This window comes from Cygnus olor, chromosome 7 (genome assembly GCF_009769625.2).
Source record: "Cygnus olor isolate bCygOlo1 chromosome 7, bCygOlo1.pri.v2, whole genome shotgun sequence".
NCBI classification, from domain to species: Eukaryota; Metazoa; Chordata; class Aves; order Anseriformes; family Anatidae; genus Cygnus; species Cygnus olor.
The window spans coordinates 16,626,805-16,654,785 of NC_049175.1; the positions used below are offsets into that span (position 1 = coordinate 16,626,805).

Below are 27,981 nucleotides of genomic sequence, written 5' to 3' on the forward strand. Positions count from 1 at the left end.
GCCAGCAGCGCTTCCGTGGGGAGGCGGCGGAGGCTTCCGGGCGGAGTCCCGCGGCGGGCTGGGGCTGGGGCTGGGGCTGGGGCTGGGGGAGCCGCTCGGAGCCGCGGGGTGAGGACGGGGCGCGGCGGGGCGGGAGGGGGCACGGCGGCGGAGGCCGGGAGGGAGCGGAGCCGCCGCTCGGGGCTGGCCCCGGGGCGGGGACCCACCGCTCGCGGGCTCCTCGCCGGGCGGAGCCTCGCGCTGGGGCCTTCGGGCAGCCGCTCCAAACGGTTCTTTTTCTTTTTTTTCTTCTTTCTCTTCCTCTTTCTCTTTTTTCCATTTCCTTTTCCTTTTTCTCTTTATTTTTTTGGCAAGCCAAAAGCGCGTCCATGCGGTCGATGCTGGACGCGTGTAAGGCTTGCGGTGTCGGACCCCTCGCTGGTGGCTCTGCCCTGCTCTTTTACTTGTGGCCGTCGTAACTGCAGACTTTGGCGGTTAATTTCGCGTTCATCCGTTCGTAATAAAGGGCAGTAGAAGGCAAAGACCCTTCAGCGTGGAAGAGCTGCCGCTGAGTAACTCCAGAAGCAGTGGGGGCATAGACTGTTTTGGCTGTGTCTGCAGCGTGTTGCTCAGCACGCCAGCTCTTCTCGTAAAGAGGCAGTAACTTGGCAACTAGTGTCACTTCCACCATGAAAAGTCCTCTGCTGGCTCACCCGCATCTAAAGTGAGTAGAGTTAAACCAGGCCAGATGCGGAGTTGCAGTTTTGCTTGTCTTCTCCCCTTACACGTATTTCTTCGTTCCAATTAAATGTCCCTGCGTACCCTGTGGGCTCATAATAAAGTTAGGAAATGTTGCTTGTGTGGTTACGTTTTCGTATGTAGAAGCAAAATAATACCTCACTGCCTTCCTTTCTGTGCACCATGCAGTTTGTAACCTCGGGCAGGAATATGAGCGAGTTCCGCATCCACCACGATGTCAACGAGCTGCTCAGCCTGCTGCGTGTTCATGGAGGGGAAGGAGCCGAAGTGTACATCGATCTTCTACAGAAGAACCGCACGCCGTATGTTACCACCACTGTCTCTGCACACAGTGCTAAGGTAAACGGTGTGCTGTAGTCATGGCTGAGATGTGTTTAAAGTCTCGCGGGCAGACCTACTGAAGCATTGTTTTTCCTTTGCAATTGCTGCTAAAAGCGACATGGTCTCCCACAGTATTCTCCTGGAGAAGCTGGCAGCCCACGGCTTGGACAAGTATACTCTTTGCTGGGTTAAAAACTGGCTGGATGGCTGGGCCCAAAGAGTGGTGGTGAATGGAGTTAAATCCAGCTGGTGACCGGTCACCAGTGGTGTTCTCCAGTGGTTGGTGTTGGGGCCCTTCCTCTTTAATATCTTTACTGATGACTTGGATGGGGGAATTGAGTGTACCCTCAGTAAGTTTGCAGATGACACTAAATTGGGGGGAAGTGTCGGTCTGCCAGAGGGTAGGGAGGCCCTGCAGAGGGACCTGGACAGGATGGGTCGATGGGCAGAGGCCAAGGGGATGATGTTCAACATGGCTAAATGCCAGCTCCTGCACTTCGGTCACAACAACCCCATGCAACACTACAGGCTTGGGGCAGGGTGGCTGGAAAGCTGTGCAGGGGAAAAGGACCTGGGGGTGTTGGTCGATGCTCGCCTGAACATGAGCTGGCAGCGTGCCCAGGTGGCCAAGAAGGCCAACGGCATCCTGGCTTGTGTCAGGACTAGTGCAGCCAGCAGGACCAGGGAGGTGATCGTCCTCCTGTACTCTGCTCTGGTGAGGCCACACCTCGAGAACTGTGTTCAGCTTTGGGCCCCTCAGTACAAGAAGGCCATCGAGGCCCTGGAGCGTGTCCAGAGAAGGGCTATGAAGCTGGTGAAGGGCCTGGCACACAAGTCCTGAGAGGAGCGGCTGAGGTCACTGGGGTTGTTTGGTCTGGAGAAGAGGAGGCTCAGGGGAGACCTCATTGCTCTCCGCAACTACCTGAAAGGGAGGTGTGGGGAGCTGGGGGTCGGCCTCTTCTCACAGGTAACTAGTGATAGGACTAGAGGGAATGGCCTCAAGTTGCACCAGGGGAGGTTCAGGTTGGAAAGTAGGAGACGTTTCTTCTCAGAGGGAGTGAGTAGGCCTTGGAAAGGGCTGCCCAGGGAGGTGGTGGAGTCACTGTCCCTGGGGGTGTTTAAGGAAGGGTTGGATGTGGTGCTCAGGGACATGGTTTAGTGGGTGACATTGGTGGTAGGGGGATGGTTGGACCAGAAGATTTTGGAGGTCTTTTCCAGCCTTAATGATTCTGTGATTCTATAAGCTGCTGGCTCCAAGAAGACAAGGCATCCTATGGAGAAACTTGGCATAAACTCTCTTCAGTGTGATTTCTTTGTGTATAATCTCATCTGGAGTCTTGATTTTCAACTTAGAGTAGAAAAGATTTCATCAGGAAAAAGGTAAAAAATCCTTGCATCTTGGAGGGACCGGTGAAAGAAAGTGAGGTTTGTTAAAACTGGGAGAAAAATTAAAAGGAGCTTATTTTGTGCCTGTGATGGTTGTTTCAAATTGTAATTAGAGTTGTTGTTCTCTGGAGAAATAAAACAAATGAAAAATAGTAATCGTATGAAATGTGATTGTCTGAACAATATCTGACTTTCTTTCTGAGTACCCACCCATGGTATCAGGGATTTAAAGCCTGACACTCTCATGACCAGGCATACTTCCATGGCCATTGTACTCCAGTCTTAAGCATCATTTACATTACAGCTACAGTTCATTGAAATGTGGAAAGGTTAAAGGAGGCGGCACTGCTGGAGATCCGTAGTCCAACCCTTTGCTCATAGCAGGGCCAACATCTTAGCCACAGCAGATTGCTTAGCTGTATTTTGCGTACCTTCAAGAGATTCCTCCGTTTCCCTAGGCCACATCCCAGGGCAGCACTGCTCTCTCAGTAAAAGACCCCAGGGACAGCTTGGGCTTTCTTTGGTGCAGTTTGTGTCAGTGCCTCCTGTGCTTTTGCTGTTCCTCTCATGGCAAAGTCTGCAGCCCCTCTGTGGGCAATGGGCAACATGCCCTGCCATCTCCGTGCCCCTGCTCTGGGTTCAATCCTTTTCGTTCATATCTGTCTTGTTAGTGAAGCCCCCAAAGAGGACCTGGTGTCCAGATGTGGCTTCATCGGTGCCAAATGCCTTAATAAAGCTGCTGATACAAAACTGTATTGCTGCAGACTGTGCATGTGCAAAGTCAGTTCTGCTACAGAGCTTGTGCTTTCTTTAATCTTTTCACTCCTGCAGTACCATGGCCATCACCTGAAGTGCTAGGACCCTCCCACACCTCTGTTGTAATTATTAGTAGGAAGCCAATGCTATATCATTCAGTCCAAAGCCTATTCCCTGAAGTACTTTGGAGCCAGCAGCAGCCTACACCTTGTCTCCATCCTTGCATAATGCTCCTCCCTTGAATGCTGTGATGATAATGTCTGTTAAACATTTAATATTAATGTGGTGTTTTACAGGTTAAAATAGCAGAATTTTCTCGAACACCTGAAGATTTTTTAAAGAAGTACGATGAGCTGAAGTCTAAAAATACAAGACATCTAGATTCTTTAGTATATCTACTGTCAAAGCTCACAGAAGATAAAGAGGTTTGTTTCTGTGTTAGAACTGAGTTTGTTGTAAGTATTCAGAAGTAGTAGCAATGCAGTGGCTTTAAGTGCACACACTTTCTGATGATAATGTTAAGTGAAATGCATTGAAATCAACAGAACACAACCAGTTCTAGCATTTTCTGTTAAATATAACCAGTTCTAGCATTTACATTAAAGCACTGCTGAGAATTATGCTCCTCTTGACGTAGACCACTTTATGACATGATACTGGGATGTGAAGACCTGTGGTCTGATGCAGCATAACCATCTTATGGTCAGATGTTTTTTACTTTATTACGTGTTGACCAGTATTCACAAAATCTCTTCTTTTTTTTTGTGTACGTACAGACACTCCAGTATTTGCAACAAAATGCTAAAGAAAGAGCAGAACTTGCAGCAAATGCAGCAGCCAGTGGCAGCACAAATTTTTCCATTTCCTCATCTACTTCCAAGATATCTCTACAGGAGCTTGAGGAGCTACGCAAGCAGCTAGGCAGTGTCACAGCCAACTCCAGTGTACAGCAGGTACTAGCCTAGTCTCTTCCCTAGCCTTGGGCACAAGATCTTTCCCTACTGCTTGCATGTAGCTGTGCTCTTTCTTAACCTTTATCGTCTAGTGGAATTAAAAATGTTCCTATCCATGCAGATAATATAAATTCTCTCTCAAGATGTGTTAGTCAAATTATATTAAATCTTTGTGCTGTTCTTCATAAAAGTGGCCTTTTCTATTTAAGTCAGTAAAGCTGAGTTGATTTTAGGCCACAGCAGTCCTTAGTGGCTGGGATCAATATAATTTCACTTTCCCATTTCAAACCACCTCTTTAACCTGTGCAGGCATTTCCTTTTCTGCCTGTAGTAGCGCTTACTCAGGAGCCCAGCAGCCTTTATGACTTGTCCCATCCTTGCTGAAAATTGTACTCTCCCAGATATGTGGATGCAATGCCTCACATAATCATTCCACAAGTGGGCACAGCCATTCTTTCTGCTGAGCTATTTGAATGAGTCTTCCTGTAATAAATGCTTCAAATTGATCCCAGTCAAAGAGAAAAAGGGAAAAAACAAACAAACAAATGAAACAACTGTAAAAGTAAATGGTATCATCGTAAGACACAGGCTTAGAAAACAGGTGAATGTTTCATTATCGGTAGGCCAGAAAGTTCAAAGGGATGATTATTACTTAAATCCAAATATCATTTTTCCTATAATCAATTATAGAAATAACCATTTCCTAGCTATGCTTAGGCATTTTGGCTGCAGAAGGCACAGGAGCAACAGTATGAACAGTTATTTGGACAGAAGCAAAGATGATATGTGGGGAGAAGGAGAAGAAGAATGGGGGCTCAGAGGTCCGTAGTGAGTAACTGGACAATATGTGCAAATTCTTCCATTTAAAATTTTGTGATTTCCATTCTCCTCAGAGTTTTGGTTTTGTTTCTGTTTTGCCTTCTGGCTGACTATTCAATAAAATCTATCAAGGGACAAACCTATAGGCTCGGAATGTTTCTGAGATGTGGGCCTGCTTGTGAACACTTAGAAAACACATGCCAGGGTCTTTTCAGTCTGCAGTCTGTGCCACTGGAGCTCTTTGCCTGAGGTCTGTGGAGGCATCGCTGTGTCTGTATTGTGTGTGTTGTCTGTTCATACTGATGGGGTGTGAATACTCAGTAGGGGGACTCTCCATGTTCAGTGTTTAAGGATGCCTACAGGGTCTCTCAGCTTTAAGGGCTTTGAGTGCATGTGATGATGGGGAGTGCAAACCCCCCATCCTCTGTCAGGCAGTGATGAAGCTGGTCTTGTTCCACAGATATTTGTGAAATGCATGTGTCCACAGACTGTTTGCTTGACTCATCCAAATCCACAGATGTTTCGAGTCAAGCGGTTGATTTAGATCATGAAGGAAAGACAAATTTCCAGTAAGATAACCCATGTTTTTAATAGGATTTATGTGTGGACTTGCTATAAGAGGAGAGAAGAGTAAGCAGTGTTCTCTAGGATGTATAGTTCAATTACAAGTTGGTTTCCCATGCATGCTTTTCCTTTGAGGCACGGATATGACTCCACAACCAAAGGAATTGAAATGGCAATGTAAGCCAATTGAAAAGATTTATGCCTCCCTGCTGCTCCGTTTATGCTTTCTTCAGGCTTACAGAGCTGAAACTCTCATAAAAGGTCTGATGCTCAGGGTCATTGGGTCATTGTGACTGTATCAACTCACATAGCAGAAATATCTCAGCCGCCCTCTCACGGAACTGTCACCTGCACTAAGTGAGGGTGGGTGTCATTTTGTCCCTCCAGGAGTGAGATCCTGCATCTCCCTGCTGGCCTAGCCTATGGCTGCTGCTCCTCTGTGGGGAAAAAGGGTCTCCTGTCAAATCTTACTATCCTGAGAATATTTGTGGGAATGTTTGGACCTCATCTGTTTTTCTTCCTGGTGTTCCAGAATTCCAGCTTAATCCAGGAGTCAAACTTTTTTTTTTTTTTTCCCCTGAATCCAATACCCCTGAGTTGAAGCTTGCTGGAGAAGACCTCTTCTGTTCAGAGGTGCTCTGTGAGCTGTTGTAGAGATGGCAGAGAAATCCAGAGGCACAGCTGTCACTGCAGAGAGGCTCCCAGGCAGATAGGATGTTCTGCAAGGCTATGAATCTTGTGCCTCTCGGGTCTGAGGACCTTGCACCAGGGTTATGCCAGGACTGAGGCTGCAGCAAACACCAGCAGAACTAGTGTTGTCTAGGGGAGCAGTCCCATTGCTGATTCTTGTTTGAAGGATTTTAAGATCTCACACTGGGCATCTCTTAGAATGTGGGGAATGGTTGGGGTCAGCCCCAGGGTGAATGAATTAGAATCATAGAATCATAGAATATCCCGAGTTGGAAGGGACCCATAAGGATCATCAAGTCCAACTCCAATTCACACATAAAAACACTGTTCTTTAAGATGCAAAGCTCATGTTTGCTCGCTTCCTTCCCACATTCCACTGTCCTCTGAGACATTCTACGAGAAGAAAATAAAACGACCCTGTGAATATCCCATTTCACATAAGTGCTTGTAGAGCTTATGAAATGGCTTTTATAAGCATGTCCCCCATGTTTGTGCACTTGTGGATGTAAATGTTCATGTAGGTTACATGTCGTGCAGGCCCCTACAGCTGAGAATTAATCTTTCACTCCATTTATTTTACTGGCAGATATCCAGAGCTGGGGATGAAAACTTTTGACATTTTAAGAGCTCAATTCCTTCACTGACTCTGATTCAGAGTAAAAACCACCATTATTTTCCACCAGTGGATTATCGGGATTGCATTTCAGATGCAGCTGCTCACTGGGCACTCTGCAGAAACTGAGTTCAGAAGTGTTCATTTACCTGTCTGCAAGTGCTCCTTGAATAAGATGTTCCTGCTTACAGCTTCTGCAAGTAGTTTGCTGGCTTTTATGTGGTGCACTTTGCAAACTAATAAGATTCCTGGTGCTTGTGCATGTCCCCATTCTGCTCCCATATCTGTGCCATAGCACCGAGGCTGGTGGGGAGGCATACAGCAAGGCATTATTTGATGTATCCTCCAATAAAAAGAAGGCCAACTGTATAAAAAATCATCTCTGCAGCACTGAGACCAATAGACTAGATGGTACTGATAGACCAAATCCTGTGCTGTGCTACTGTAACATCAGTTATTCTATTTTCTGTTCTCAAGGTAGCAGCTTCAGTGAATTTCTGCTTAAAATTCAAAATTTCTTGCACTTCTGAAGATCTCTCTTTTTCCTTCTCTCTCTCCCTCTCTTTTCTCAACAGCCTCTTGAGCTTACACGAAAAGTGCTCCGAGATAAGCAAAACAAGAAGAATTCAGGTCAGCCTGTTCCAGTATTTCCATCCTGGGTATATGAGAGACCTGCACTTATTGGTGACTTCTTAATTGGCACCAGTTTAAGCACTGACACAACGGTACCTATAGGTATGTGATACACAGGGAAAGTTACCTTGACATATTATGTTCCATTCAGAAGTACCATTCAGATTTCATCGCGCTCAGGATGAAAGCAAAACATGGCTCCTTGGACTCTGCCGATGAAGACCAGGGTTCCAAAAAAAAACCAAAAGCAAACAAACAAACAAACAAAACCCACCACCAACAAACTTACTTTCTTCAGTGCTTCTCCTGTGCTGAATTCCATCCCGATTGTTAAACCACACAATCTAATCTGTTTAGCATTTTCCCAGTCCTTTTTCTCTTGAGTCACAGCTTCCATAAAATACTACTGTAGGAGAATCATGTCTCTATTCTCAGCTGTAAAATCTGTAGTTGTACCTGTCAAGGGAGCCTGCATTAATCCATCCAGCTCAATCTCCTCTCCAGTAAGACTATAACAACCTGCCCGATTTGCTCTCGTTTCTAGCCAGAGCTGCAAGGGACCAATCTTACCCTCTTGTGTTATAGCTTTAAGCAGAGCTGTGTATAGAACTCCTGTAGGAAACCTGTAGTTTCTTTCTGATGTGAATTTGGACTGTGTGGAAAATGACAACAGTAGGCTCATTCCTGGAGGTGCCCCTAAATAATGATACATAAATAAATCCACCATTGTGTTTCTGCTGGGTACTCTTGGGACGTCCTTTAAGGGTATGTTCCTAGCAAGCTCAGAACCATTTGTTCTGTCAAAGTTTGGAAAAGGCCAGTATGGTTTTGCTGCACATAGATCTTCTGTCTTTCTTCTTTCTCTGAGATGCTGATTTGAATAGCAGAGCTGAGTGTTTCCCTGTTGTCAAATGGTTCTTTTAGCTGCATGGGAGTTTTAGGCATGCCTGATGCATACATTTTACATGCTTTTATTTGAGGCTTTTGAATCATACATGACTGAGACTCTCAGTCATATCTTCAGTTAAATGTTTTTTTTTCCAGGGATTAACAAATTCCGTAGTGCCCAGTAATCACTGGTGAGTGACTGTCAAATGCTGCACCAGCACATACAGTCCTACAAACTGAGAGGGACTGTTACCTAGTTTCATGAGATAAGGTTTGCCGTAGTGAGTGCTGTAGCCACTCTGATCCAGTCCTCTGATATACTATATTACATTTCAGGTTGAGTCCTCTATACTTCTTTGTAGGTTGTAGTTGATTACGCCATTCAGAGACCCTGCAACTTCTGGTTCACCTGCAGCTTTTGCTGAGTTAGCATTTCTTTGTGTCTGTATTTAAACTGTATATTTGAGTATTTCAATGAGGGGAAGTAGGGGGAATTGTCAGCAAGACTAGAACTCCTCAGATCTAGTATAACTGAGCCCATTTCAGTGAAAGGATCAGCAGTGCAAGTGATGTTTTCTTGGTCACAGATGTCAGATGTATAGCCCTGTCTGCCTGGTTTACTTTGAGTATAAATGACCAAAGGATTCTTTTTTCCTGGAAGGCAAGGTAGAAGATTTTGGAGCTGGCCCTAATTCTGTTGTATTTCTTTGTATCTTGGTTCAGCTTTGTGTGATCTTTGTTCTCTTTGTATGGTAGTATGTCTTCCTTTTAAGCTTCAGGTCTTCAATCAAAATGATATGAATGATAAAGTAGTACTATGGCATGTTCTGATCGTGTGCTTTTTTGTCTTCTCTTTGAAAACAGGTACTTTGCCATTAGCCTCTCAAGAATCTGTGATTGTGGAGGACTTGCTATATGTTTTGATTGGTGTGGATGGAAGATACATCACAGCACAGCCTCTCGTAGGCAGGCAGAACCGAACATTTTCGGTTGATCCAAACTTGGACTTGTCCATCAAAGAGCTGGTGACCAGGATTCTTCCCGTAGCAGCAAGTTACTCTGCTGTCACCAGGTACAGAACTGACATTTCCTTTCAGAGGAGGATGTTCTCCTTTGAGCATCAAGATATAGAATATAGAGTCTGTCATTTTGCAGATGGTGACTTCGAAGCTAAATTTAAACCTTTGAGGATATAAAATAAGAACGACACCTTATTTGAAATGGTTTTGACCGCATTTCTTTTTTTCTGACTTTTTCCTCTGTGCTGCATGTTCACTTTTACATTCACCTCACCTTTGCTGTATCCAAACACTGTCTTGGTGCATTCAGACAAAGGAAAAATGGGATGTGTCATCTTATTATGGCTTGTCTCTTCCTGTTCTGCTATGGATTTCTCTTTGCTTCCTGCCTTTTGATCTCCTCTGGGCATCCAGGACTAAGACAACCTTTGTGTCTGCTGCTGAGCAGGAGACACAGCCTACTGCTGCCTAGTTTCTGGTAGCTACCTTAAGTAATTGTTGAAAGGCCTTAGTATAAGGTACCCCTCACTGACAGCAGACGTTTGTAGTGTGGATGTCTGTATTTGATTCGATGTCCCTAAAAGATCAGAAAAGAGAAAGAAACACTTTAAGGAAGCGATTTGTCTGGTCTCTTTTACCCAACTCCTTGATGTGACTTGTATTTGGAAGCATCTCTCTTTGTCCACTAACTGTGCTGGGTCTGGCTGGGATGGAGTTAACATTCCCTGCAGCAGCCCACACAGTGCTGTGCTCTGCACGTGTAGCTAGAACAGCACTGGTATCACACCGGCGTTTTGTCTATTGCTGCATAACACTGGCACAGCATCAGGACTCCCTCCAACCGCCCCCAAGAGCCAGCAGGCTGTGGGTGGGCAAGAGATGGGGAGAGGACATCACTAGGGCAGCTGCCCTAAACCAGCCAAAGGGATATTCCATACCATATGGTGTCACACTCAGCAATAAAAGGTGGGAAAGGGGAAGGGGGGCTCTTGTTATGAAAATGTCTGTCCTCCCAAACAACCACTACACTTATTGAGGTCCTGCTTCTCAGGACCTGGCTGAACATTGCTCGTTGATGGGAAGTAGAGAGTAATTTCTTTTCTCTCTCTGTGCTTCTGCACAGCCTTTGCTTGTTTTTTTTTTCCCCGTCTTCCTTTTCCCTTTAATTAAATCATCTTTATGTCAGCCCGTGAGTTGTTTTTTTTTTCTTTCCAGTATACTTTCTTCTTCCCCTCTTCTTCTTGAGGAGGGGAGGTGAAAGAGCAGTTGTGGTGGAGTTTGGCTGCCCACCCGAGTAAAACCAGCACACTAACATATATGAAGCCGTCTAAGTCTGATAAGGTGAATCCCTGCTGTGGCATGTAGGGTCAGAAGCTAGCAACAATATTTTCCCCAGTGTCTGGGTCCATGATACTGCTTCCTTTTGAGATCTTTTCCTGTCTTCTAATCTGTTTCTTATACGAAGGCAATCACCTTGAAAATGTTGGCTCTCACTTTTTATAGTGGTTTTACTCTAAATTCTAGATCCCCTGCAGTTTGAGAGGAAACATTTTCCCACCGCTCTCTGTACTAAGAAACTTGGTAATGAGAAGTAAGCAGGGGGACACAGAGCAAATGTGAAACCTGAAACTCCAGCTGAAGACTGGTATGCTTTGCAACACATGGTCTGCTCGTGTTAGTATAGTCTCCTGAAGTTAAAGTTCTTGGAAATGATGGAAATTGCCTTGTCTACCCAGGAGTTTCTATTTTGCATTTTGCAGGTTTATAGAGGAGAAGTCTTCCTTTGAGTATGGACAGGTAAATCATGCTCTGGCTGCTGCTATGCGTACTCTGATCAAGGAATACATGATACTAATTACACAGCTGGAACATCTTCAGAGACAGGGACTTCTGTCACTTCAGAAACTCTGGTTTTATATCCAGCCCACAATGAGGACTCTAGAGATTCTTGCTTCACTTGGTAAGTTTCAAAAAATAGTCATCGTTTTGACAGGTGCGTGATGGTGGCTTCTGAAAACTGTACACAGTAACAGTACAGACAGGGCATGTATCATTACGTCAAGAGGCGCTGCATCAACAGTGGCCATCCCCTGCACCACGCATAGTGGAATGGCAGAACAGGCCCTCTCTGGATACCTCAGAATTACACTAGTGTGCTGAGTGATGAGGCACGGTTGCAACCCATCTGAGAACATATGTTGCTTGCACATCTCACAGGAATACCGCCAGGCAGGTAACCCTTCCTACAGGAATGAATTGCAGCACTTTCATTAATACCATTTTAATACCTTCCATTTCTTACTTCATTGTATTGTTTCCTCAATAATTTTGATTAAATTAAACTCTCTGGCATGAGAATACTTTTATATTTCTGTCTACTCAGCCCAGAGGATTTATCTGGACATAAAAATCTGTTTTACATAGAATCCGAAGTTGGATCATCCCTCCTGGTATTCATGTTTCCTGAAATTTTCAGGTTTCTGGAACACAACAGTTAGCCATCTACATTAAGGTTCACTTCAATCCAAAATTCATGACAGTACTGTATTCCTCTTCCTCTGTCCCTTACATCCCTTTTGCTATGCAAAGTATAAATTTTACCATCAGCCTACCCAAAATCAGGTGTTTCAAGCTGTATGTGTGACTAGCTCAGTGTTATGTTGGAGAATGGATGTACTTTTGAGATTAGAGGTTTCACAAGCAAGTCACTGAAGTGTAGGATTCTTTCATTAGTGTCTGGAAAGAAAGATCTCTGTATATGTTTTCTTTAGCCCAGAAGCCTTTCGGACTTTGAGCCATCAGATGCTTTGTGTCTGCCTGAGTTCAGTTCTCCTTGTCTGGAGAACTGCCTTTCATTATTGCTTGTTTGTAAGGTGGATCATTTGGGATTTTATTTCAGCATGTTTCAGGCTAAAGGCTTTTGGCTGCTTGGTGGAACAGCCTTGCATCTTCACAGATGTACAGGATGAGTCTACTGCTGACTAGGAGAACTGTTGATGTCAGCTAATCAACTACTAAAGTCATTATGTTTGTCAACATAGCTTGTGCAGATAATTTATGTATTTAAATGAAGAGCCTTGTGTCTCACACCTATATTTTTTTAATTTTAGCTACTTCTGTGGATAAAGGTGAGTGTATGGGAGGATCAACCCTGAGCTTACTCCATGATAAGACTTTCAACTACACGGGAGACAGCCAGGCCCAGGAACTGTGTCTGTATTTAACCAAGGCAGCCAGTGTGCCCTATTTTGAAATTCTGGAAAAGTGGATATATCGAGGCATCATTAATGATCCATACAGGTAAAGAACAGCTAAGGAATGAAAATTAAATCAAAAAGTTAAGAAATATTGTTTCAGTCTCCGGTTTTTACATTTTCTAGTGTACCCGTCCCTCTGTTTTATAGAGTCTGCATAGCCTAAGTGCCCAGACCGAGCAGCAGTGGGTACACAAGGCAACATTGCCTGGAAGGGGAGCTACTGGAGTGTGTTTAACTACATTTCCTATTTGATTCAATAGTTAAACAATCAGGGGCACACTCACTTGTTTTATTTGTCCAAATTCAATGAAATTATTTCCAAATTCAATGGCACAATAGTTCAAACATGTAATCCAGTCAAATTCCACCTTACCATGCCTGTCCCACTTGAAGTGTTCTCCTTCCACATCCCCATCCCCTTCAGGATGGGGCTGAACCCTGTTCTCATAAGGCGCAAGTGTGATAACTCACTGAATCTGTGTTAATGTAGTCCACTAATATGATAATCTGATACAAGTTAACAGCACTCTAAAGTTTCTTGTCTTGTAGAATCATTTAAAGCATTTTTCTGTTCTTAATAGTTTATGCAACACTTCTGTTCCCCACATTTTCAGAATCCTAACAGGGGAGAAACTAAAATAGCTAAAGAGAATGCCTTCCTGATGGTGAGAAAGCAAAGGCCAGCTTCCTCACTTGTACACTAACAGCCAAATAACATTTAGGCTTGGTTTCTGAGCCCTATAAAATTCTGTATCTGTGATAATTGATTGCAGATTAACGCAAAAACTCCACAAAATGCTTCTCTTACTACAAATACAGACTAATTTCAGTTCTCAGTTGGAATGTATCTTCATGAGACCTTGTTTCTGATAGATTATATTACCAGTTTACAGGTCAAAAAAAGTAATCCTCATTGTACCACTTCCTGCTTCTAAACATCTCCTTTAAATGTTCAGTGAGTTCATGGTGGAGGAACACGAGTTGCAGAAGGAGAAGATTCAGGAGGACTATAATGACAAGTATTGGGATCAAAGATATACTGTTGTACAGCAACAGATTCCATCATTCTTACAGAAAATGGCTGACAAAATACTAAGCACAGGTAAAGATATGCTTCTGATATAAGAGAAATCTAAGATGACCATTGCCATTCTTTACATAAAGATGAAATAAATGTCATCACACTTTGCCAGTTCATGGGGTTATCCAGCTGCAACTTCTCAGAGGAAAAGAGGAAATTAAAAGGAACTCCAAATCATGTAAATAGAAAAATGTGTGAAGGAGTACAGCAGGAAGAGGAGCTTTCTGTCTTAGTCCTCTGTTACATGGGTACAGTTTTCTAGCAGCTAGCTAGATGGAGCTAGATGGCTGAGGTTTGGACACACTGAGTCTTAGTTTGGGCACTTGAAGGAAGCATGCCACCCAATGGTTACCATTGTTCCCTGCCATAAGTACAAACTCCTGAAAAGCTATATCTGAAGTACAGCACCAGATTTTCAAAGTTTCTGGCTATCTGCAAAGGTGTTTTACCACCACTGGAAAACCAAAAACTTTTCTGAATCACCTTAAACGTGTTATTAGTAGCCTAATTTAAATTCTGTATCATCTTTTGAAAGGCATTTAAATCCTTTCCAGCTTTCTGTAGAACTTAATATAAACATTTCACAGTGTATCTTCTGCTTCATGATAGTGATTTGGAAGCTTCTTTCTTGGAGGCACATACAATGTTGTGAATATTGGTCATTCTTTCTCTTTTATTCCAGGAAAATACTTGAATGTTGTGCGAGAATGTGGACGTGATGTTACCTGCCCTGTGGCTAAAGAGGTCATCTATACTTTAAAAGAGCGAGCGTATGTGGAACAAATAGAAAAAGCATACAACTATGCTAGCAAAGTTCTTCTGGATTTCCTAATGGAGGAGAAAGAGCTGGTGGCTCACCTGAGGTTTGATTTATTTTCTTAAATGTATGTTAAATAGATTGTTTCTGATAATGAAAATAAGGTTTTAAAGTTAGTTCTCTTTTCTTGGGATATTACTATTGTATTAGCTCTGTTCCTGTTAGAAATGTTGACCTGAAAAAAATAAGACTTTTTTTTCCCAAAATAATAAAAAATGGCATAAAATCACAGAAATGTTGGGTGCGAGAGACTTCTAGGGGTCTCTAGTCCAACTTCCTAGTTGAAGGCTACCACCAAAACTAGGTCAAGATGGCTGTGGCTTTGTCTAGCCCAGTACTGATACACACCCCCATGCCCCATGTGTAACCACAGTATTTTAAGACTGTGCTAGTCCCATTTTCACTCTGAAAATGGCAGTGATCGTGTGTGATCTTTGGCCAGATGCTAATATCGTCCTCCAGCTCTCCTGTGAGCTGTTTCCAAGCTCCTGGCCCGCTGCAGTTGACTCTTCCTCATGCCATGTAAAAATTGAAGTTAATGCATCATACTATAGCAGAAGTCAACACAAGTACATGGAATACTTCAAAAGTCAGCACAGATACTTGGGCAGGAGAGTTCAGGATTCTCCCCTAAGTTAGCAACTGCCTCTTGGATGGATCTGGACTCTGTGGAGGCTGGGTTGTTTTTCTGGAGAGCAGCAATATGATCCTTTGCCTAGCAGTGTAGTGCATACCTTTTTTCTTACTGTGCATTTTTACAAGAAAAAAAGAACAGCAGCAACCCTGATATGAGTGCACAAAAGCATGCTGACTGAGGTGATGGGAAGGAGGGGAACGTGAATGAAAGACTAGCTTTCAAATGGGTTATTTATATCAGTGCATTCTGTAAACAAGTAAAAAAGTTTGTTTTTTAAAAATGTAATCAGTTATCTTCATTTTCCTGAGCAGATCTATAAAACACTATTTCCTAATGGATCAAGGGGACTTTTTTGTTCACTTTATGGATCTCACAGAAGAGGAGCTTAAGAAGCCTGTAGATGACATCATAACTACTAGGCTAGAAGCTTTGCTTGAATTAGCCTTGCGAATGAGCACAGCCAACACAGATCCTTTCAAGGACGATTTAAAGGTAAGAATGTATGTAAGCAGAAGATAACTGAATCTGAGCAGAAGGTTTACTATTAGGAAAATCAGCGTGCCTGTAAGAAGCTGCTGAAAGTGCAGTCAAGGAAAACGGAATTAATGCCTATATTTCTGCAGACCTTCTCTGAGTTAAGTCCTGTTTCATCCACATTAGCAATGGGAAGCACTTGTCCTGTGCAAGGGGGCACATTTTCTTGCTGATATCCGAACACAGAGAAGGTGCTTTTGGTGGCATCAGGATGAGATGGAAGCAGTAGCATATGTCTCATGCTTGTTCTGGGCTTGGATGCCCGCTCTGGAGTCCAAGAAAATATCTAATTAGATGCCCTGACATATAATGATTACTACATCTCAGGTGAAAGTCAAGGGCTTCTGCTGTAGTATTTTACAGAATGTGAAGTGTCACAGAAGCTGCACTTGGGGAGTGTGGAATCTGAATTGACCTGATAGAGGCCGAGGACAAGGTAGAACTAGTGGCATAGTAGTATGTTATATGCTGATAGTCAAACACTACAGTGACACTCTCTGCTGTCTGCTGTAGCACTGTCCAGATCAAACCATTCACCATTGTATTCTAGGTTGATCTGATGTCTTGGGAGCAACTTGGATAAAATGCAGTTGTTCTGCCACATAGCTCTTGCTACGCAATAGTTGTGAGTACCCTATTGACTTCACTTTTTTCCCGTTCTTTCTATAGATTGACTTGATGCCCCATGACCTCATTACGCAGCTCTTGAGGGTATTGGCCATAGAAACAAAACAAGAAAAGGCCATTATTAGTGCAGATCCCACAGAGCTCACTCTCAGCGGTCTGGAAGCATTTTCCTTTGACTACATCGTTAAATGGCCTCTGTCCCTTATTATAAACAGGTAAAGTATTCATCCACTGGAGGAAAAAAGGCAGAAATTTTTGTATGGGGTTAAAACACATTTGCAAATAGCAAAATACTGCAAAGTCAATGTCTTTAAAGTGACATTAAAAATCAACCAGTAGAAAATGCTGTGGGGTTGCTGATCCCCTCTTACAGACTATGGAATATCGATTGTCAGTATAGCCCCAACAGACTATGCCAAAGACATACTTGGAAAATCAAGGTTCCATTTTAAATAGAATCTCAGCCTGGTCCATGGTCTTCTTGTGACCAGTTTCCCAGTGTTCATTTGTCCATGGCTTTTTGAAGGATCTCCCTGAGAAGATCTTCATTTGAAAATGAACTCTCACTAGAAGGTTTCCATGTTTCCAGTCAAACATTTCTTAGGTGTAGAGGGGCAGAAAAAAAGTCCTTTCAGGTAGCCCTGGTTACAAACTAGAAGGATACAGTCTGTTGCTAGAATTACTGTGTAAGCCATTTTGCATTTAATGGAATTAGGAGGAACCAAATGTTTAATTTTTTTCTGCAATGTGTCTCCTGTTCTCCTGGAGGAACACTGGCAGACATGCTACTGTGAGCCAGGGCAAATGGGACAGGCAGTGTTATGTGAAAAGGGTGTCAGATGTTGATTGCTAAATGCCAGTAATTAGCTTCTCCCCTCATTTCTCCTTTAAAAAAATCAGTTGACACAGCAGGACTTTCCTAATGACATGATGCCTTAGAAATTGTCTCTTTCTCTCAAATCGAGCGTATTAACTTTGATGGTAACTATGGAGTGAAAATACTATATGATGCAGTTTCACAAACTGTGTCGACTGGAGCTCTGTAGACACCTACACGGAAGTGTCTGAATGCAGACCTGAATCCAGTCTCAGACGCTATAAATAAGCATCCCCATCTGTTTCTAGCAGTGCATTGCTGGCACGGTATTGCTGCCTGTAGCTTGGTTACAGTTTTTCTTCATCTTTTTGGAGAATCCTGGTGAATTGTTTTGGCAGTCGTTGCAGTCTTAGTGCACCGGGTATAAAACTACAGGCTTTCAGCCCTCCATCCCAGTAGGTATGTGAGTGACCTTTCTACAGGTGGCTCAAGGGAATTGGAAAAGGAGTCTGGTGATGTACCTTGTGGCAGGAAGTATGGAGGAGGGTCTCCTTGGAGAGGAATTCTTTGGGATGATTACAAATGTTATTTTTTTCTTTGGTTTGAATTATTTCAGTGCAGATCTGTGTGTGTCTGGAGGCGTAAGGAACATATTGTGTAAAGTCTCTTTGCCTTTGAGCAGCTTCAGCCTTCATAGCTTACTTAGTCTGTCAATCAGAAGAGGGCTTAATCTGAATGGTTTTCTCCTTTCTTTCCAGGAAAGCACTGACAAGATACCAGATGCTTTTCAGACACATGTTCTATTGCAAACATGTGGAAAGACAATTGTGCAATGTTTGGATCAGCAATAAGACAGCCAAGCAGTTCTCCCTACATTCAGCTAAGTGGTACGGCCTTTTTTCCTGCTGGGTCAGTTGTGAAGCTTTGATTTTCCTTGTTTCCATGTTAGTTAGGTATGTCATGACATGAATCAGATCATTTTGACAGGAAACAGATCATTACAAATTTCTGACAGGCTAAGAGAGGTCAGAATATAACATTTTAGGTTTCAGTTGAAAGTGCTCAATAATCTTTGTGCTGCTTGACTTGTTCCTCTTTGTTGACAGAAAAGGAACTTGTTCCTCTTTGTTTAGAAAAGGAAGCCAATGATCTTTAGGGTTGGCTCTTTATATACCAAGCAGTTACAGCAGAGTACGTTTGTGGACATCGTCTTGCTCGCTACTTTAGCATCAGAAAGATTAGTTAAGGCCCCAGTAGTTTAAAAGCAGCGTCCTTCACTTCTAGCCAGGCCACTATGCAAGGACTCATGACCTTCACATAGCTTGGCTAACGTTTGGGATTTTGGTGTCATACCAAGTCAATAAGGTAAAATTGGTGGGGTGTTTTCCTAGAAAATCATTCTACCTTGTTCCATCTCTGAGGGCAGATTTTAGTCTTTGGAGCTGCACACCAAGTGCAGGGGATGCCTGTTTGGAGCACGAGAGAAGTGCCAGCACTGCAAGGCAATCCCTTCTGCCTTGCCAGTGGCACTTTCCTGTCACAAGGTGACCTCAGCTGCCTTGGTCCTGACCTCAGCCAACATGACTGTAGCTCTGGTTCCTCTGAAATTGTAGAGGAGGTTAGTGGAAGAGACCTGTGGTGGTCTCTAGTGCAACCCCCTGTTTACAGCGTGACTGTCACCAGCAATGGACAGGTCACTGTGGCTGAAAACCCCTAGGGTGGGTATCCCTCACCTTTATTATATTTATATTATATATATATTTATTATATATACTCTCCCACTTTATTGAAGTCAGTTCTTAGTTTGGCATCACAGTGTCTGTGTAAATTAACATTGAAAGAACCTGTATATAATCCCGCTGTTCTACCACGGCCTGCAAAGGTGAAATTGCATTAAATGCCATTGGTGGCAGGTGATTTGACTAAATTTAATATTTTTAAGTATTCATTTTACAAGCAAGCATTTATAGGCTAGAAAGAAACATGAGCCATTTATCTTGTTATATTTTACCCTGCTAACAAATGCATGTCTCACTCTAGTGAGAGCTACTCTAGTGAATAGCTACACCAGTAAAATGGCTTTAATACTGTCCATTTATGGCTGAGTATGAGCAAATATTCAAATTAACTGTCCAGATTCAAAATTAAGGGAAAGCCATTTAAATAAGTGGAAAATAATCAGAGATGTTTTCCATTAACTTTATAATCACTGTCACACTGCAGCAGTGAATTTGCTAGGACAGAAATAGTTAGCTCTCTGCTTCGCTTGGTTGTGCAAGCTTAGTGATAGCTCTCCATGGCATTTGCTAGTTCTAAGTTGTGTGGGTGTGATTTTTTCCCCTAGGTTTGCTGGTGCTTTCACACTGCGGCAGCGGATGCTGAATTTTGTACAGAATATCCAGTATTACATGATGTTTGAAGTGATGGAGCCAACATGGCACATTCTTGAGAAAAACTTGAAACTGGTGAGCGTGTGTGCTTGAGAGAAGTTCAAACAAAGTTCTTAAGTTACCAAATTTAATGTAGGGAAAAGCTGCCTAATTTCAGTTACTGCAGGCCACTGTTCAGTGTTTTATTGAAGACGCTTTGTTGGACGAACTGTTGTTCTTATCACACTACAAACTCTGCTGCTGTTCTGCATAACCTTTCTGCTTTGTTAGTCATGTATCCCTTTCCTCTTGTGCATCCTCCTGTCTATTCCCAGCTCCCATACTCTTCATCCTGCTATGGAAAGGTGGTGTTCTACTGAACATCACTTTACACAGAGAAAAGAAACCTGCGGAAAAGGAAGAAGGATGCTGGGTGCAAAGATTACAAGCAGGTCTAGGCATCGTCAATTGATTCCTTGAGGTACACGAGAAGTAGCTCAACATGCCCTAGAGCATGTCTCAGAGGTCACTGTCAGAAGCAGGATGCTGGCCTAGAGCTTTGGTCCAGTGGAGCACAGCTGTCCTGGTTTGTTTCACTAATGTTCTGTCCTGTAATAGGCTTCTAATATTGATGATGTCTTGAGCCATCATACGAGCTTCCTGGATAACTGCCTGAAGGACTGCATGCTAACCAATCCAGAGCTGCTGAAGATCTTCTCCAAGCTGATGTCTGTCTGTGTCATGTTCACAAACTGCATGCAGGTATGTACAGCCTCCCCATTTTTACCATGCTGGCATCAGTTGCTTTGGGTGCCAGACAGCCCCGACAGTCCCTTCTTTCAACTCTACCCCTCTTGTCATTGGTACATATGGAAGAGCCTCTCTTTCCCCCACCAACAGGCTTTGTGAGCTTTGATGGCTCAGACTTTTCCTCCAAGTGGTTTCTATAGCTTCTCCCTCTGCAAAATTGCCTTTGTGCTCTTCTATTTCAGTACCGAGATCAGGTTCATATGAACCTCATTACCTCTCTTCATCCATTTCTGCAGCAGAATTAGAGGTGTAAGTTCTGTAGTTTTTAAGATGCTCTCTAGTTTTTAACACACTGTTGTAAGGACCTATGAAGACTGTTCTCCTTAGGCAGATTCTAGCCAGCGTGTCAGGGAGCCTTAAAAAAAACAGAAAAACACCTTCCTTTGGGTTAAGTCGGTTTTGTGTATTAACTCTGTAATTTTAATCTCAGAGAGTTAGCTTTCGCTGGGATTACCTAGCATCAGGGCTAGCAGGATTGAGTCAACCTCATGGTTTGCAAAGTGGAAAAAATGGGAGCTCACTGTTTCCCCAACCCTCTGTCCTTCCAAGAGGTTCACCCAGAGCATGAAGCTGGATAATGAGATGGACCGGCTCACCTTAGAACACGGCACAATGCTGGGCCCACCAACAGAGGAGGAGCGTGCTGAAGAGACTGCAAAGAAGAAGCTGACTAACAAGGTGGGGCACTGGGGGAATAGCTCAGCCTTTTCCTCTGTGAATGCTGCCTGGGGCTGCAGCCTGGTCAGGGTGGCTTTCCTGTCTCCTGGAGATAGACCATTTGGTTTCTAGAGCACCACTGGTCCCAAAAGCAGAATCTTCGCAGAATTGTGGGCATTTTTGAGGGCAGCGTGGAGCACTGATGGTGCTCTCAAAGTCTGCTTTGAAGACCTTGTCTCCCACAGAATTCACTGCACTTGTTTTTAAGTTCTTAGCTGTGTTTTCAGATGTGCAGTGGATACATGCAGGCTTTTTGCAGCTCAAGAACTTGCCTATTTCCAGACTTGCATTTCATGACAGATAAGCCAAAAAGCTGTGAGTGTGACAGCCTTTCATATCTGGGGTGTTTGTGTTGTCTGTATTCTTGTCTGTTATTCCTGTTTGTGTTGTCTGTATTCCATGTCTAGAGGCATGCTTACTAAGCCATTTGTTTGGCACGCTCTGCTGTTAGCAGACTGCCTCCTGTCCTGCTGAAAGCCCCTCTCTGGCACAGAGGCACTAGAGTCCATCACACTGCAAGGCAATGAGAGCACTCCAGAGGTTGCAGCCTGGCTTAGGCAACACTCCCTTTATTCTTACTGACTTTTCCTACTGCTTGAAAATAAGCAACAGCACGTATTTGAGGTTTACTCTACTGGGATCTACTCTGGTGTTCTCCCAGATAGGTAGGACAAGGTTTTTAATTACCCAGGATCTTGCAACTGCTTTGGAGATCTTCTTTCAGTGCCTGAGTGACTGTTAAGTTTTATGGCAATATTTTTGAACAGGTTTGAAAAAGGGAGGGAATGGTTTCATCTCCTTAGCAAGTGTGAATCAGCAAATGTGAGGCTACTCATCCTTTGTTTTGATAGCTTTTAGCAGAGCATGCTGACAACTTCCACCTGACATCTGGCTTCGAAGCAACAATCAACAAGTTTGATACTAATTTCTCTACGCATCTGCTGGACCTGTTGGACAAGCTGAGTGTTTACAGCACCAATGACTGTGAGCATAGCATGCTCAACATCATCTACAGGTGAGCCAGTAGTTTTCTCTCAGTAACTTTCCCTCCTGTGGTACTCAGGTTCAGCCCGGAAGAAATGATTGATGTTTATAACTGTGCATCTCCTCCATTAGTGATAACACTGAAATCACAAGAAATGTTGCTTTGCTTTTCAACCCATACCTTTAAAAATAATCATTTGGATTATGTGATTTTTTTTCTATTAATGTTGTAAATCTAGTACAAATGTTAGTTTTCATGGGGATTATCTCATTGAGTAGACAGATTTTTTCCTTAATATGCTAGCTAATTCCTGAATGCAGCATAAATATTCCAAAATGAGAAATACATGCAAGAGCGTAATCAGAAATGCCTATTTTGATAACAGCTTTTAATGTTTATGGCTGGACTATGTTTTTCAAGAGTTAAACACTCATGAAACTGGTCAGCCTGCAGATTGGAAATGCTCGGCTGAGGCATGCGCGTGACCACAGAATAAGAAGGCAAATGTTTGTCAGGAGTTGGCATCTGTTAACTCAAAGATTCTCCATGGTGGAGTTGCGTATAAGAGCTCTTGGATACTGACTGCCTCACACCTGGCAAAGACTCTAACGCTTCAGTAATGCTTCTTGCAGACTGTTAGGCACTTAAAAACAAACAAACAAACAAAATTATTTTTTCCAGTATTGCACAGAGGCATAATTTTAAGAGGCTCAGAGTTTCAGGAATATAAAATATTTCAATACCAATGCTTCTTAAGTGCTCATTCTATGTTTGTAAGCCTAATAGACACATTCATTCTTACACCTTCATTGAGATGTGCCACACCTGAAATAAGAGAGAGAGTAAAGGCTTCAGGAAGATTTTTTTGATGCAGGTTGTTGTCTCCTCCTCATGCTATGGCTCTTGAAACTTTCCTTTGCCTTTTCTGGCCATATCTGACAGTCCTGTCCAGGATCCCTGGTACCTACGTGTTCAGATATTGTTTTGTGAAGTATTCCAGAGGAGACTGGGCTTCCAGTTGTCCTTTACTTCTGAGAACTTCTTGATCAGCAACTACTGTACATTTACATGGCCCCCAGCCTCCTGTGTTGGCATCTGTTGCTATGCCTGAGATGTGGTCACACAGCTGAGACCAAGGTTGAAGAGTAAAATCTGTCATTCCTGTTACCACGGGTGCTTCCAGGAGTGAAATCTAGCCCACCAGCTCCCACACCACTGTAGAAAATTACGTCATCTTCCCTGCGTTCATCATGTAAGGGAGGACAGTTATTATTTTATCATTTCCAGTACAAGCTCCAATGGACTGGCTTTTTTATGATGATTCATCCAGGAGATCTTAATGGCAACTAACTCCATGATCCAGCCTCTTAGACATCGTTGCAGGCAGCACTGGGCACAGCCAACACACTACTGAAGACCAAGTTACCTGGTCTGTTAATAGAAGAGCATCACAGCCCAGTCCCTGAGTCCCGTAAAGAACGTGTGGAGATCCTCCCATTGGTGGCCTCATCCAGCTCAGCCCAAGGCTGGAGGTGGTTCTCAGCTTACTCAGGAATTCAGAAGAATGTCAAGTGCTTGACCATTCTTTCCACCATGGAACAGCAGATGTCCTGGAGCAGCCTTCCATCACACTTTATCACGTCATGCCAGAGATTATATTAATGTCTTTTTTTGGTGGTAGCTCAGGTGTTGCCTTCCTTCCATTGCTCTTCCTAGCATAGCACCATGGAGATTTCCGGTGCATCTTGTTCAACTGTGGGTCGCTGGTGTCCAGGCTAGGAGTCACCCTCCACCAGATTCCTTTGTGTTTTACAGACCACACATGAGTGTTAGCTGTGTCAGAAGGTTAACTCCTGAGCCGTGGAAGCTGTGGAGACAGTTCTTTCAAGTAATGAGAGCTTGTTTTTTAAGAGCACTTCCTGCTTCTGAAGAAAAGAGAAGTATGGTGATTCAGCAGGATGTGGGAAAACAAAACGCTTCCTTGTCAGTTTGCTCTGAGGATGGTGAGCTAAGCTGCGACAAGCTGTTCGGAACAGGGTCTGAGGCCTTTGCCCTCAGGTACTTCCATGCCTCGTTTCTGTTCAAGGGTTGCAGAGGAAATATTGGGTACTAGGTCTTTATGCTGTCAGGACTGTCACTGCTGTTAAGTCCCCCAGTTTGGACCATCTAGGATCATGTGACCCCTCACCAAGATGTTGGACACAGCTGGATCTTGAATTATAAAGCAGATGTCCCTATTTTCTCAGCTGGAGTTCTGTGTGTTAGCAGGCCGTACAAGAGAATGTCTTTCTATTTCTACAGGCTGCTAGATAATGTTTTAAAAAGTGGAAGTCCCACGGTGAATGCCCAGACTTGACATTTAGCTCTCATTCAGTCTGTAGAGATTATTGGATTGAGTCCTGGACTCTATGGCAACAGGAACCCAAGAAGCAGAATGGAGATGGTTACCATCTAAAATACCATACTTGAGAGAGAGACAGAGGAGTTTGTAAGAAATACTGGTCTTTTCTAATTGACTATTTGTTAAAGATGATTGTCAAAATGTAAAATAGGTAATGGATACCTTTTATTCATAATTCTAATACTTTTATTTACTTAGTCCTGCTTAATATTTATTCAGTTTATAGTACCTGTACATTTTTACTGAGTAACTGAGGACCAACTGTCATATTTGTAGCATCAAACAACAGAAGATAGAGATCTAGAGGGGTTTCTTCAAGCAGTGAAGCACACACATAATTCAGCTTTTCAGTATGCTGAAGATGCTCGTGTCTTGGCTTCATCAACAACAGTGCTGGCAAAGAGCTGGCAACTGCAGAAAATGCCCAAAGTCTCTCTTTCACTCTGCAGCAGGCAGAAGGAGGATTACAGTCTGGGGAACTGTCGGATGGGTGACTTTGATTTCAAATACTCTGAAAACTTTACTCATCAAGTGCAGCTAGCGTTCATCAGATATCCTTCCTTCACAATTTTGGAGGCAACAGCAATGACTGAGCTTAGAGTAAGACCTGCAGAATATACGAAGTGATAATAGAAAAAAACAGCAAATAAAAGTTGCAGCCACAGAACAAGAAACTGAAGTGTAAGCTGGGTTTGAGGAAGCACCAGGCAAATTCTTAAGAAAGTTATCAAAAATAATTTGATTGTAAAAACAGAGTTGAAATGGAAAAGGATGTAAATGAGTCCTGGCCTTATAAGCCCTTAGATTTGAATCAAAATTCGGTAAATATGACTGCCTCGGTGTTGCATTTCCTTTTTATATCATTTAGAGGACAAAAGAGATGTAAGCTTTTCAACCACGAGAAAGCAACCAGTAAATTCCATCTGTTTAGGCTGCTTTCCACAGTCACAAAAAAATGTCAAGGAACACTTTGTTGCCATTTATGCAAGGTTGTTAAGCAACATGAAACTCAAATATTGTGCCCATTCATTGAGTATTGGAACAACTTATTTGAGAAATGAAGAGAGTAACTTTTGTGTGATTCACACTCATCACTTGGTGTTGTAGGGCACACATTTTGAAGAGCCCCATGTGTGTTACATGGCTTCATAGTGCAGAGAGCTGCCTAAGGAAGGCCACAGCAGGAGTGGAGCTAGGTGTTTCTGTGGCATCTGAGACACTTGGATTGTTAAGGACACAGTATTATGATATTGATGATGTTGTCTGTTTTATAGAGACATTTAAATGTATCAGCAATACTTGTGACTTTGCCTCAGCAGCTTTCAGCCAGTTGTTTGCTTCAATCATTAATCTGTTTAAAACATAATTGTTTTAACAAAAAGATGGTGGTAATGGAAACTGCATTTCACAGTAGTTTCAGTAGATAATTTGGTAGATTTCATGCTATAGTCCTCATACAGCAGGAGTTCAATGTTTAAGGAGATAATTTAGGAAGGAGACTGTCCTGCATGTCTTTTCACAGAATCACGGAATCATCTAGGTTGGAAGAGACCTCCAAGATCACCTAGTCCAACCTCTGACCTAACACTAACAAGTCCTAAATTTAGTCCTGAAAAAAGTCCCATTTTCAGGACATAGCTACTGCTTTTGCAGTCAGGGTAATGGTGGGGATGAATTAAAGCCCACCTTTCCTCAGATGACATGTAGGGTTGCTCCTTGGCCACTCAGTAAAATGCACTGCTTCCTCATACAGTCCTTGCAGGTGCCTGATGCCCATACCTGTCCTCTTGGTCTGTAGTGAGGGGCTTCCCCCAGCAGCGTGCTTCAGCACACACAGAATCCTGCTGTGGCTGGGCTGCTGTTCCGGTTGGCTTCAGTGGCTCATTCCCCCAGAGCAGGGCACACGTCTCCGGTGCATCACGGCACACGTGTGGCACGGGGCAGATGCTGAAATACATGGCTTTGGTTCAGACCCCCTCGTTTCAGCAAACTGCGTCCTGAAATTCATATGGCCCTGTAAAACAGTCAGTGTGTTTTGGGAACCCCTTGCTGCCTGCGAGCACCCTGACAAACGTGCTGCAGCACTTGTATGCTCTCGGAGGCCCTGGGCAGCACATCCAGCTTGCTGCATGCCACTGTTTGGGGCAGGTGAGCAAGGAGGCTGATGAACTATCTGCCTTTTGTCTCTCAGGTTGGACTTCAATGGGTTCTACACAGAGCGTCTGGAGCACATGTCTGCTGAGCGGAGCCAGAAGGCAGCTCCCCTGCTTCCCCACACAGCCATAGCTGCCCAGTGAAGCCCTGCCGCTGCCCACTGCAGCTGCCGTCTCTTCTGCACCAGCAGAGAACAGGACACTCAATCACTTCCAGCCCTCTACACTCACTGTGAGCTGGAAACAAACCACAAGGGTTATCGCAGAGAGACAGGGGAATATAGGATCTTCTGGATTGTATGTGTTGGGTTTTGCCTTCTGAGGCTTTTAAGTCCCTTTTTTTTTAAACTGCATTGTAAAATGATGTATTCGTGTGTTGTAAAATAAAAAATAAATCAGGATTATTTTGTCTGTTAACAGAACTGACATTGCAAATTAGTCTTTAGGTGACTATATCCTGGTCAGTTCACAGAGGTCTGGCTCAGCTGCCTGCAGCGTTGTTTTGTGAAGACAGCCTAATTGGGTGGCTGCTGGAATGGAGCTGATCAGCTGCTCAAACTGATGAAGTGGGATTTGTAGCTGGTAAGAAAATACGTGATACTCAAATCATGTTGTCTTGAGTCCTTCACAGAAGCACTCGGTATCTGTGGGGTTGTGCAGGCATAAGAATTGCACAAGCCTGTTTGGGAGCAGGTGTAGTAGTGGGCAATCATTGATCTCTACATTCAGGATCAGTTTAAACAGTATAACAAATAGTTGTGAAATGTTAACTTTTAAAGTTAACAGCTAACTTCTAAGCACCTATCCGTGAGCAACCCCAAGATGTCCTGGTCACACCAGCACATGTATACGCATGGCTCGCTGTCGTAGGCAGAGGTGGTGATGCTGGTGGGGCAAAACAAAGTGTCCCAGCAGCCTTCAGCTCATGCTGTTCATATGCGGAGCTCTACACCCTCCTTACACAGCTTTGTAGGCTGTTAGGCTGATTGCTGCTTTGCTTCAAAAGCCCCTTTGAAGCTCCCTGGGTTACTGTTTAATCCAGTTGTTGGTCATCTCTCTTGTGAACACCCTCCAGGGTTTTCTGCATCCTGCTTCACACGCATACACCATTTACACTCATTCTTGTAAGGTGTTGTCCTGGCCATTGGCCATGGGGAGAGTGTGCAAGCCCCGTCCAGTGTCCCCAGCATGAGAACACACTGACAGGTAACTTCAGCTGCCCAAAAACTGACCCACAAGTGGCTATTTGCTTGACTGAGTGGCAACTTTGAAGGTTTGGGGGTATTCAGACAGATCGCCACAGAGATACACCCTCTCCAAGGGCAGGCCAGGTTGGACATCTTCCTGCTAGCATGGAGCAGGAGGCATCTTTGTGTCTTCCCTCCACAAACGGCTG

General features: G+C 43.6%; 1 protein-coding gene across 4 annotated transcripts; it reads left to right on the plus strand.

Moving 5' to 3' along the window:
* The first annotated feature begins 4 nt into the window (after positions 1-4).
* TUBGCP2 (tubulin gamma complex associated protein 2) lies at positions 5-26,986 on the plus strand. 4 transcript variants are annotated; one of them, XM_040564264.1, is made up of 18 exons: positions 5-108; positions 907-1,077; positions 3,498-3,626; positions 3,978-4,154; positions 7,416-7,575; positions 9,226-9,433; positions 11,141-11,340; positions 12,491-12,680; positions 13,594-13,739; positions 14,401-14,581; positions 15,484-15,664; positions 16,376-16,548; positions 17,909-18,037; positions 19,495-19,615; positions 20,138-20,281; positions 20,879-21,007; positions 21,898-22,061; positions 26,624-26,986. In XM_040564264.1, exons 2-18 carry the CDS (start codon positions 928-930, stop codon positions 26,727-26,729), a joined length of 2,688 nt encoding a protein of 895 aa, XP_040420198.1. In that variant the 5' UTR covers positions 5-108; positions 907-927; the 3' UTR covers positions 26,730-26,986. The 4 variants fall into 4 exon arrangements, with proteins under 4 accessions (XP_040420198.1, XP_040420200.1, XP_040420199.1 ...); XM_040564266.1 differs by lacking the exon at positions 5-108 and adding an exon at positions 189-269; XM_040564265.1 differs by lacking the exon at positions 5-108 and adding an exon at positions 398-516.
* Positions 26,987-27,981: the final 995 nt, after the last annotated feature.

What these genes read in the sequence shown, in the direction of transcription:
- TUBGCP2 (XM_040564264.1), top strand. Translation starts at nt 928, where the DNA reads ATGAGCGAGTTCCGCATCCACCACGATGTCAACGAGCTGCTCAGCCTG. An exon ending in TGACACAACGGTACCTATAG is followed by an intron (nt 7,576 to 9,225) that starts GTATGTGATACA and finishes CTTTGAAAACAG; the next exon opens with GTACTTTGCCATTAGCCTCT. An exon ending in AGAGATTCTTGCTTCACTTG is followed by an intron (nt 11,341 to 12,490) that starts GTAAGTTTCAAA and finishes TTTTAATTTTAG; the next exon opens with CTACTTCTGTGGATAAAGGT.